The sequence below is a fragment of the Cryptotermes secundus genome, unplaced genomic scaffold (assembly GCF_002891405.2).
Source record: "Cryptotermes secundus unplaced genomic scaffold, Csec_1.0 scaffold35, whole genome shotgun sequence".
Lineage (NCBI taxonomy): Eukaryota > Metazoa > Arthropoda > Insecta > Blattodea > Kalotermitidae > Cryptotermes > Cryptotermes secundus.
Window position 1 is genome coordinate 138,489 of NW_019730102.1, and position 12,410 is coordinate 150,898.

Genomic DNA, 12,410 nt, shown 5'->3' on the forward strand with positions numbered 1-12,410 from the left:
TGAACTTTCAAAGATTTTAAAGACTTTGGAATTAAAAATCACAACACGTTCACATGCAACATACTAAGATGACAGGGCAGCAATTTTAGAGTGTGTACACCTGATAGTGGTCAAGTGAGGCTCAAACATGTAATAAGATATATGAGAGACAAAAATAAGTGTTGCATTTGAGACAGTTTTTACACATATGTACAGAATGAAAAAAGTACTGATCATTTGTTTGCTTGAGATTAGTAATTGTGAAAACAGAACTGAGAACAGAATGTAAAAAATTAAATGTTACGGCTCTTTGCAATGTATGAACGTGAAACATGGTCCTTGACTGAAAAGAACAAATATGTGTTAAATATGTGGGAGAGAACATTCTGAAGAAGGAGTATGGACCAGTGACCAAGCAAGGGATATGGAGAATCAGAAATGACCAGGAACTGAGGGAATTATGATGCCCCAGATGCAGCAGCAGACGTTAAAAGGAGAATGACAGAGTAGTTGAGGCATATGATTAGGTTGAATCAAATGAGGGTGGATAAGAATGTTTTTTCAAAGTAAGCCAGAAGGTAGAAGAAAAATGGGAAGGCTAAGACTGAGATGACTCTGAGTTGCAGAGAATGATTTATGAGAGCTGAGAGTGAAGAGATGGATGCAAAAGGCAGGTAATAGAGAAGAACAGACATCTGTTAAAGGAGACCATGTTTCTTAGAGGACCATAGAGCAAAGGAGAAGTATGAAATGGGTGAAAATCTGTTCTCCATTTAAAAGCTGAGGTGTCAAGAAAACTCTGCAGATCTATAAGTGAAGGCAGTGACAAATCCACTTCGACTAAGCATGGAATGTATGGGTGTACTGTATGTAGGCTTCACGCCACACATTTCAGATTATTTATTTGCCTCTTTGTTTGGTGATGACCAGTCACACATCCCTCCCTGTTGTTTCTGTTGTAGGAAAAGATTTCAATTTCTAGTACTCCGATATTTACGATATGGGGTTGACCCATCATTTGCACCTTATGTGAGACATTAACAACCAAGCGTCTGTATCTGTCCCTGTCTTCTCAAAGCTCCTCCTTGTACAAAAAATTGATGAAAATTAATTTATGCTGATAAAATTTCGCCAGTCATGTTTAAATATGTAGAAAAATGTATAATTGTCTTCCCAGTTGCATGTCACATGAAGCATAACATGGCATTAATAATTTAAATTCATATAATATTGTGACATGTCTAACTGTTTCTGGGCAACGGGAGGTGGAACGAGTTACCATGAAGTCAGACCCTAGATAAATGGTCATTTGTCAAGTTACACAACAGTGGAAACGGGTTACGCAACAGTAAGGAAAGCGGTGTTTGTCCGTGCCAAGCCAAGCTGAAGCACGCTGGTTGCTACGCAGTGTTGCCCAGCAACACCTTTGTAAACATGGCATTATGCAACAGGGGAGCTCGTGCTAGGCAATCGGTAAACATGACATCACGCAACAGTGAAAGCTATCACGTAACTGTTTTCTGTGTTGTCAGTGCAGAAGCTACATAACAGGAGTATTTGTCAGTGAGAGAGAGTAACCAGTCAGTTGCAGTCCAGCATTCGCCGGAGTGAGTTGAAGTCCATTGTTATTGAGTCGTATCGTGTGAATGGCAGTGACTCCAGCAGGAGAGGTAATTGTGATACTGCAGATGGCAGTAGTTGTGAAGTGGTAAATTGTGTAATTGTGAGAGCGAGTGTTCAATAAATTTGCTAGATCCAAAACAGCGTGAAGTTATTTTTCACTTTACATACCCAACACGTGATAGTATGGTGTCAGAAGTGGTTTACACACTTAAACACGCCTCAACAAATAATCGAGTTTACAAGTGCATCGACTATTAATACTGCCACAAAATGAACTCACAACAGATGTTGGAACTTCTGAAGGAGATAATAGCCATCCAAGCAAGGACGGAAGCCAGGCTGGCAAGAATAGACGCCAACATGAAATGCTACCAAGCGAAGACAGAGGCTGGCCATAAAGAGTTTCTGGCTATAATGGATGCCGACTGAGAAACGACGGAGGCACATCTAGAAGAAGAACAACCAACCTCAGTGAACAGAAACCTGAGGCAGCAGAACAACGAGAGGTCCCCATAGAAGACGCCGAAGTAATGCCTATTGGATAACCAAAGAAGAAAAGGTGTAGGGACCGAAACCAGTGAAATATGAAGAAACGTACCCAGGGAAAAGATGGGTGCCAAAGAAGACTGGCCGTCACCCGCAGAAGGATGAGCCACTGTGCAATAGTGGCACGGAAAAAGCGGAAGAGAAATGACACAAGGATGTTCCATTGCGCAAGAGTGGCACAACTGAAGAGAGACATCCTCAGGAACTCCACCCAGAAAAAGTGTGGACCCCACAAGAGATTGGGATTCGCCAGCAAAGGAACGACCCGCCTTGCGAAAGTGGCACAGCAGAAAGAAAATGGGAGAAATCGCACCAGGGCCATGATTGAGCAGGCAACCCAGAGAGTAGGGCCGCTCAAGAAGAATTTACGTACACATCATAAAGGAACAAAGGATCAACGTGGCAAGCGGCCTCTACACAGGAGGAAGAAGGGGACAACCACGGATGGCATCCGTAAGTGGAGCCTGGGAGAGCAAACACTACTGGGACCTACAGTCTGAAAAACACTAAACAAATGCCCAAGACTTCCAGCAGGATGCGGAGAATCATGGATTGGACCTTGTGGAGGGGATGACCCCCTCCAAAATGGAAAAAGAGACTTCAAGCAGAGGAGGAACCAATAATGTAGAAGTACCAGCCTCCCCAGAGAGAGTGAATGTGTGATAGATGAATGTGAGGGACGAGTGTGATACAACTGGATCCCCTGACAAATTAACAGGAAACCGCTCTAGACGAGCTGGTCTTAAGAAGGGAGCAGATGTAGTGGTTGAAGAACGGACAACGGGAAGAAAAGAAACACCAAGCAAGACAAGAAGAAGACGTTGCAAGTATAGCCTTGGAAGGAAAGGACCGTTGATGCACTGTTAGGCTATTTGGGATGAACAGCCTTAAGAAGGGAGCAGTGTGACATGTATAACTGTTGCTGGGCAACGGGAGGTGGAACAAGTTACCACGAAGACAGACCCTTGATAAACGGTCGGTTGCCAAGTTAAGGAACAGTGAAAACGAGGTTAAGCAACAGTAAGGAAAGCAGTGTTTGTCTGTGCCGAGCTGAGCCAAAGCGCACTGGATGCTATGCAGTGTTGCCCAGCAATGCCTTGGTAAACACGGCATCACGCAACAGGGGAGTCCGTGCAGTGACAGTTGCTAGGCAGTCGGTAAACACGACGTCACGCAACAGTGAAAGCTATCACGTAACTGTTTTCTGCATTGTCAGTGCAGAAGCTACATAACAGGAGTATTTGTCAGTGAGAGAGAGTAACCAGTCAGTTGCAGTCTAGCATTCACCGGAGTGAGTTGAAGTCCATTGTTATTGACTGGCAGTGACTCCAGCAGGAGAGGTAATTGTGATACTGCAGATGGCAGTAGTTGTGAAACTGAATTGTGTAATTGTGAGAGCAAATGTTCAATAAATTCGCTAGATCCAAAACAGCATGAAGTTATTCTTCACGTTATATACCCAATGCGTGACAATACAGGGTTATTAAAAAAGAATGAACCGATTTTATTACGCAATATTTTATTAAAGGAAAGTAATACAAAACTCCAGCCAAGTCACAAGTATTCTACTCGCAATCAACTTTTATTTCCTGTCTTACAAGTGTTCAATGTGGCCACCACCTGCAGCACGGGCAACATCAGTGCAATAAGAGAATTCCTCCCAGGCGCGTATCAGCATATCACGATGCACTGAGTTAATGATTGTTGTTATTCGATGTTTATGGTCATCGAGGTTAGTGGGTAGCGATGGAACATAAATGTGATCTTTTACATATCCCCACAAGAAGAAATCATACACGGTGAGGTCTGGGGATCTTGCATGCCAAGCACAAAGAGCAAGGTCTTTGGCCCCCTTCCAACCAATCCATCGCTAGGGCACTTTTTCATTTAAAAAAGCTCGGACCATCAGGTGCCAATGGGGCTGTGCTCCATCTTGTTGAAAAATGAAGTCATGCGAATCTGCTTGCAGTGAAGTGAAGCCAGTTTTGGAGCATATCGAGATAGGTTTGTCCTGTAACTGTGTTTCCTTCAAAGAAAAAGGGACCATAAACCTTGTCCTGAGACACAGCACAGAAGACGTTCACCTTAGGGGAATCTCTTTCGTGCTCATCTGTTTCATGTGGGTGCTCTGTTCCCTAAATATGCACATTGTGATGATTGACTGTGCTGCTCAAGTGAAAAGTCGCTTCATCACTAAAAATTAAACGTGAAATGAAGGTTTCATCTTCCATCATCTCCAGCATCGAATCGCAAAATTCCATTCCTTTTGTTGTCATTGGTAAGTGCCTTAAAGAGCCGCAGTCTGTATGGTTTCAAATGTAGACGTACTATTAGCACACGCCAGACAGTGGATTGAGGGATCACAAGCTCACGGCTAGCTCGATTTGTTGACTTCCGCGGACTCCTCTCAAACGCAGCACGTATTCTCGCCACTTGTTCCTCCGAGACTCGTGGTCGTCCTGGACTTTTTCCTTTACACAGACACCCACTCTCTTGAAACTGTCGAAACCACCGTCGAATGTTCTTAGGACAGGGCGGATTAAAGCTGAATCGCCTTCAAAAGCACGCTGCACCGTGACAACCAAATTTGTTTTCACGAACTCAAGAACGCAGAATGCCTTTTGCTGAGGACTCACCATTCCGAGGGTAAACGAACAACTGAACGTTGCGGGAAGAATGACGTGACTTCAGTGCCCCTGTGGCAGCCATTCACAACTTAGATAACTCCTCTTTCAAATGGTCACTGACTCATTCCATGACAATGCTTAGAACTGAAGCAATGCGTCTTGAAATCGGTTCATTCTTTTTTAATAACCCTGTGTATTTAATTCAGAATACTGGATGGAGGTTTTCTGTTATTACAACAGATGTATTATTCAGTGAGAGGATATTATAGCAGTACAGTTTGGAATCAGGCACCGGTTACCCATTCTGAGACAATGCATGATTACAAGAATGTGTGGCTTTAACGAATTTCAGCACGTGTTGCCTTATCAGGTACAGCAGTCAGAGGGAGTAAGTGTTCATTTGCAGCCACAGTCAGGTGGCAGGCATATGGAACAGTACATGTTGTGCATTAGGTATGAGGCATGTAAGCCTTAATCCCTTCTTGAGATGTGCAGTTATGACATGCTAGGATGTGGTTCTTGTGATTATCTCATCACTGAGTGCTGCTTCATCTCTGTGCTTCATCCTGATTTAGTCTTGTTAGATAAACGAATTGGAACCTGCCTTCAGACTGGTAGATCCTTTGCCAGAAGCAGTGGGCATTGTGGCAGGTGACCAATCAGGATTTCTGATTTTGATATGAACTTTGACAGGCCTCACCTAACAATGTTACTTTATCCTGTGTCCCTGGTGGCATGGACACACAGATCTCTGATAAAGATCATGAGTCATTTGTGCCAGATAGCCAGATCATTCACAGTCATGCGTACACATTATAAACTCTGAAGGTGATTCTAAATTCAGTGCACATTGTCAACGTTGCATAATGTGACCTGCAGTCCGTAGTATCAGCTGTACCCAACTGGTTGCCATTTCAGCAAAGCCTTCAGCTTGTGTGCAATGCAGTACATTAGAAATTGTAGTCAACGTGACTACTGCTTTACACACATCATGTCAGGTGTGTGAGTGCTTAATGTTGATTACAGTGGTGTTGTATGAGCAAACATAAATGAACTACATGCACAGATTAGGAACATTTTGAGCATTGAATAGCTGTAGATGAATTTTAATCTGCACCATTTCTTATAGGTTCTGTCAACACACTTCCTAAATAAATTGAAATATATATACTTTTTACTTTCTTTATACTTTACAACATGTTTTGGCCATTTTATGGCCATCATCAGTATAAATTTATTCAATTTATACAGGAATTGTGTTGGCAGGCAAAACCTATAATAAATAGTCACAATATGACGCTGAAATGCAAGTTTTAACCTTCACCATTCTAAGCTCCACTGATTTCTGACCTATGCTGGCATACACACAATATTTTTTGAGATAATTCATTGCTCTACAGAACTGATACTTCACTGAACAGAGACCTAAATCTTATCCATTTAACTCCTTGTGTACAATAACCAACACTGAAGTTAAACTTGCTGGAGTGCTGTAAAAGAAAAGTGCATACCACAGTAGAAATGTCTTCCAGTTGTTGAGTTTGAGAACAGAATGACAGTCAAATACAATGTACGTGTAAGATTTGAGGTTTTCTCAGTGGTGACTATGAAGAAAGCAGTTTTCTAGGATGTGGCACCGTGTAGATGTGGTGCTAACCGACGTTTCGGAGGAACGTATCGCCTCCATCTTCACGGTGCCACATCCCAGAAGACTGCTTTCTTCACAGTCAAATACAATGTTTGTATAAATTTGTAAATAACTTATAAAGTTATTTATTGGGTGTACATTTGATTGTAATTTTTTTCAATACATGTAGTTTATTACAGTACTGTCAATTTTAGGTTGTGAAACTGGCAAGAGATTTGATCTACTTTGGTTTCTACAGTTTTAGCGACTTGCTGCGACTAACTAAAACACTACTGAGCATTCTTGATTGTGTATCAGACAGTGACTTCATCAATGGAAAACTTCCTACTGGTGATATTGATTGTAAGTAAAAATTTGATAATTTATTGCCTTGTGTAACTTATAATCATATATGTTTCAACATTAATCATTGAATTTCATCTGAAATTAGTTTAAAAATAAACATACATTTACATGGACTACTGTGTCTGTTTGAACACTAGTTTTTTAAACAGATTGTTCGGTTCAACTCTACGTAAATTGGAAGGATTGTGAATTTTACAACGTGTAGTTAGAAGGCCCACGCCAGACTCATACAGCAGCACAGGAAATTTGGCAGACCTCCTCTCTCCTCCTCATTTTTCATGCCGTGCCTTTCGAATGACTCACATATTCTGATATTTTCATTTTGTAAACAATTTTGGAAAAGTACAATCCATAGTGGAGTGCATACAGTTTCCACATGCATTCTTTACATCTTGGCATTTTTAGTTTGCATTCAAGTGTATGTATATTTTTGAATGCACTAAAATTTGTTATTCTGGTCACTTTGATTGCTTTACTATGGTTCCTGTCATTACTATGAGTTATTACCATGTTTAATATGCTTCCTATACTTACTGTGGTTATCACATTTTGGTAGTTATAATAGTGCCGGACTCACCTCACATATTATGCATCTGCTGCATTTCTTTTACCAGTTGTATGAAATGAAAATGTATGAATTTGGAGCAGTTTTCACTAGCATAATGTTAACATCCGATTATTCCAAAATCCATCCAGTGGTTCTCAAGTTGAAACATGCAGACAGAGCAGATGGATGGATGGATGGGCATATGGGCTGGCAGGCAGGCCGGCCTGCAGGACCCTTATATGTGTTCATTTCCTCNTTTCTCAGGTTGAAACATGCAGACAGAGCAGATGGATGGATGGGCATATGGGCTGGCAGGCAGGCAGGCAGGCAGGCCGGCCTGCAGGACCCTTATATGTGTTCATTTCCTCCACATTGTAAAGAAGTTGTAGTAACAAAACGTTGGACAAGACCAGTTGTTTAGAAAGCTCAGAGGTTGCATTGTTATGCACTCTAGAGCAGAACGTAGCTATTAATGAGAGTCAGGTGAAGTGGCGATGTAGATTTTCATTTCCTCTAAAAGGACTTCACCATTTATGATAAGGCACCTTAAATTCCATAAAGTCTTTTAGTGGGTATTGCCACCAATTTTGAATATGAATGCTGCAAAAGTTAACATTTTGTATATCTTCCCTACTCAAGAGGCCACTGTTGAGAAACTCATGACACACTTTTGCAGAATGGATACACACTGTAAACAGGCAAGTGGTATGCCTTGGTAGCTCTGTATAAGATTCTGTTCGAGCCCGTTTCTAATTTCCTTAACACTCTGAGGCTCAATATAAAAAATGTATGCAAATTCTTCAAGACTGAATGTCAAGAAAAGAGAAGTTGTGCCTTTGTACAATCATAAGATGTCCTTTGCCATAAAATGGCATGGCAGTGGCATGTTTTCATCCTTTTAACAATGTCATTAAAAATGGTATGGGCAACAAAGGTAAATGGAAACAGATAAGAAGGAATTCATCATAAAAGCAAAACCTGTCGTTGATTACAGCAAGAGAATGAGTGGTGCTGACCACATGGACCAGCAATTAGAATTGTCTCTACAAGTACTAATGCATAGGTTTATAAAGGCATGAAAGAATACATTTTTATTTTGTTGATATTTCTGTATTCAACACCTACTTTCTTGACAAGAAAATCATCTGTGTGAAGATGAAGTTCAGTCAGTTTGGGCTGATAATGGCAGAGCAGTTTTGGAAGGACCAGCAGTGCCACCATGCTGTCAAGCAAGTTGGCTCAGATGACAGTTTTCAGGATGTGCCCAGTTTGCATCTCAACTGAGACAATGATTATCCTAAGTCCCTCAAAGCGAGTGCTAGGATATTACCTTGAAATGGGCCATGACTTCCTATTACCAATTGCTTTACAGTTCATTGAATGTGATTGCCCTGCCATACAATGTGATCCTAAACCATCCAGCCTTCATGCCCAAGAAGAGGATTTGCATCGCTTAACATGTGTGATGATCATGGGTCTGTTGTCTGGGTTGAGTTCTCAGAGGACACCTCAACCATTTTAATGTTGAGAGTTACACAAACCTTAGCACTGGAGTTGCTTGTAATAATTTCTCCTAGTTAACCCCCACCACATATCACTTGCAGTTTGTCATATGTTCAGTTCAGAACTAATAAAAAGAAAGAAATATTTATCTTATGTGGTTGTTCCTTGAATCCTGGTTCATGTAAGGCATTGTATTAATTTAGAAATTAATGTTCAGTGGTGTATATGCAGATCCTGTATGAGCTGTATACTGCCTGATATTCCAACTTCGCCTAGAACTAAGACTTAAATTTATATACTTTTTTTGTGGCTATATGGTGAAAATGATTGTCATGTTATTCAGCTTCCAAATTCTTCACAATAAATAGTTAACAGTTTGTCTCATGGCAGTAGCGCAGGTCATCCACTTTATGGATCCTGGTTCAGTACCCAGTTACTTTGTGGAACTCTAATGGATGATTGCTGTACTGGGACAGGTTTTCTCTTTGTAGTATAAATTTTTCATTTTTACCCCTTTTTTTGTTTTATTTATTAATTATCAGAATTTACATCATTGGAAAAGATTTCTGAGGTCTTTGTAAATCACTTCACTGTATCCTGTAACTTTAAACTTGTGTCAGTAATTTAATGTGTCATGTTCCTTCATATGCAGCTGATCAGCAAGAAGCTGAGGAGGAAGAAGGTAAACAACATGCATAATGTTTCATTTTATGTTCACTGTTCAGTATATTTTTGCCATAAAGTGGGTTGCTCCTCAAAGGGGTACATCTTCATTGTGGAATATAATTTTCATCCAGATGTTTTTGTGTGGTCCGTCCCCATGAGAATCTGATTTATCATAGGTTTGCTGTTTAGAGTGTTATTTGTAACTGTTATAGTAATCCAGTTCATAGTATAATTCCTATAATAAACATAATTTTCTTCATGTCCTGTGTGATTTGTGAGTTTATTTCTTCAAGTGTGTGCACATGTTGTGATGAAATAGAATGACATTTTCTATCCTCACATGACTTGTGGGTATGACTGTGGAAACACTGTTGCAGGAACTGAGCACAGTGGGATTGCCTGGCCTGGCCTGGGTGTGCCTCTGGTTCTGTCTAGAATGCCTAGGAAACTGATCAGCTGATGATGAAGACCAAGTTCATTTGTAAACATTCTAGGTAGAACAAGAGGTGCACACCTGCCAGCCAACACCCAACCATGCTCAGTTTGCGCAGTGATATTTTCTCAGTTATTTATACAAGAGTGTTGTGAAGATAAAAACGTTCATGTTATTTCATATCCATATAATCATAAAAATCATGAAGCACTTGGTATTATAATGAACTTTCATTCTTTCTTAACACTTTGCGGACCGCACACCCTATAAAAGGTTTTTCACTTTTAAACATGGCGGACCGTTCACGTGTTAACAGGTTTTTAGAACACCATAAGTTGCAACACACTATACATCGCTCTGGCGCCACCTACATTGCACGCAACTGCCTGCAGATGCGTGATAAGACTCTGGAATGTTTAGTTAGCAGTCAGTAACTTGACCTCGCTGTTTACTCAACCGACTATAAAGGAAAATGCTTTGCCTTCTTCAAGCTGTGTGTATCAGCCAGGAGCTAGTGGGNGCAGTTGGCACCTAAGCGATTTCTTGGAGAACAAGAAATATCTGACTTCTTCTCCGATGAGCTATCTGACGTCCCTTGTGAGTCTGCTAGTGATAATGACTCACAATCTGATAGTGAGTGTGGCAGGGGGNCAACTCCCACACCACGAATGCCTCATGTGGACCCCCCCAGGGCGACTCTTGAGTGATATGCGGAAAAATACCTCCGTGAAAATTGTGAAGAGTGAACATTCCAAGGGGAGGACTACTTCTAGGCAATGCCATGTTTGCACAGTTCACAAAAAAAGGAGTATGTCTACATTTGCAAGTTCTGTGTAATGCCACTTCACAAAGGGGAAAGTTTCCAGAAATATCACATCCTCAAGCACTTCTAGGAGCATTGGTAAGTGTTCTCCAAAAATTTTAGTTCAAAAAATTAATTAGGAGATTTTATATTAATTTTTAAAGTGAACAGTGCACAAGTTGGGGTAGTATGTTTAAAAATGCCGGTCCCCAGGGTGATTTAAATATTTAAATCACCGGTCCGCGAAGTGTTAATGTTGTACTTTCTGATATAGCTAATCAACATTGCATGACTAAAGACCAGAATTAGAAAACGAATGGACAGTATTATTTTAAATATTGAAAATATTTTTATTGGTAGTTGCTTACTATACAGGAATTCCTTATTTAGCCAAATCTGACTTGCTCTTCTTCATTTGAGGGGACATTTGCAGGTAGTCAGTCAAATGCAGTACCAGCATTTTGTAACTGGAGCATGGAAAATAAAGATCTTGATTGGAATCTTCCCTCTTCAGTTCAGATAGAAGAGAAAATTACTCTTCTACTCTGAAGATGGAGTCAGGAGGTTCATCTGAAACATTGGTACCTATCTACAAAACTACACAGCATCATAATCCATAAGTTCATGATCTGTTTTCATCAACTTCTGGAACCACTGACACTGGCCGTCAGTAATAATGTTCTCAAAAAATGACCAGCACCATAACATGAAGTTGTACAGAGGGCATGGATGTAAAGCTCAGTGTATTCTTAATCTCGACATCAAATGAAGATGTCTAGTCATCTTAATGATTAGGCCATTTTCACTTGTGACAGAACAGCCCCAGCACAAATCGGATAGGAGGCAAAGGGAAAGATAAAAATAGACCTAAGTATCAAGTTGTTCAGTGTCAAACTGGGCACACTCATGTTTCCCATGGTAGTTTGTTACAAGGTGACCCACTGTGGTTAACGCCTCACTCATTCACATGCCCAAATCATGGGAGTCATCACACATTTAATCTTCAGGGCACATTTTGTTATAATCAGAGTAATGTATCAAACTCTATATCGTTCCTCCATGGTGTAAGGGTTGACAACTTTATTTTGTTGCTTTCCTTTTAACTCCAGGTTGAGTTATATTCATTTTTTAAGATACTCACTTGCCCATATACAGCCTTTTTATTGAGATTTTTTAATACACTATTCTGCTGCTGCTGAGCATTTTACCAAGTGTTGGATCACTTCACAGTCTGACAGAAGTTTATTTGTAATTACTTTTATACTGGGTTTCATGTAGGATGATTCAGCCTGATTTATCTCCAGCAGCATACAGGTATGAATGCTGACATGCCTCTAAATCAGCACACATGCTGATTGTGGACATAGCCATGAAAGAGACTATAGGCTTCAGACCTTGGTCATGAAATGCTTAATAAGCAGTAAGTCACAGCATGCCTCCTAACACCCACAGGGTTATAAGTGTAAACCGTACCAAGCAAAGCAAAAAGTCTTGCTTGTCACTGGCATACACTTAAGTTTTATAGTCAGGAGATATTTAGTTATGAACAGTCTTTCCCCACTTACATGCCCTGATTTTAATTAGAGCAATGCTTTATAGAACTAATAATACAAATTCAATTGTCAGCACAAGAGCTTTTATTTATTTCGGTTACACCACATGTTTCAACCCTTAAGGAATAATCCTCAAGT

General features: G+C 40.5%; 1 protein-coding gene across 5 annotated transcripts in view; it reads left to right on the forward strand.

Moving 5' to 3' along the window:
* Positions 1–12,410, forward strand: part of LOC111865978 (inositol 1,4,5-trisphosphate receptor) — a gene marked incomplete at its 3' end in the record, with an annotated part of 252,641 nt that overhangs the window by 91,466 nt on the left and 148,765 nt on the right. For 3 of the 5 annotated variants that reach the window (XM_033752056.1, XM_033752058.1, XM_033752054.1), the window contains 2 exon segments: positions 6,618–6,765; positions 9,471–9,500. In XM_033752056.1, coding sequence (XP_033607947.1) covers positions 6,618–6,765; positions 9,471–9,500 — 178 coding nt within the window. 5 annotated transcript variants of the gene reach the window in all.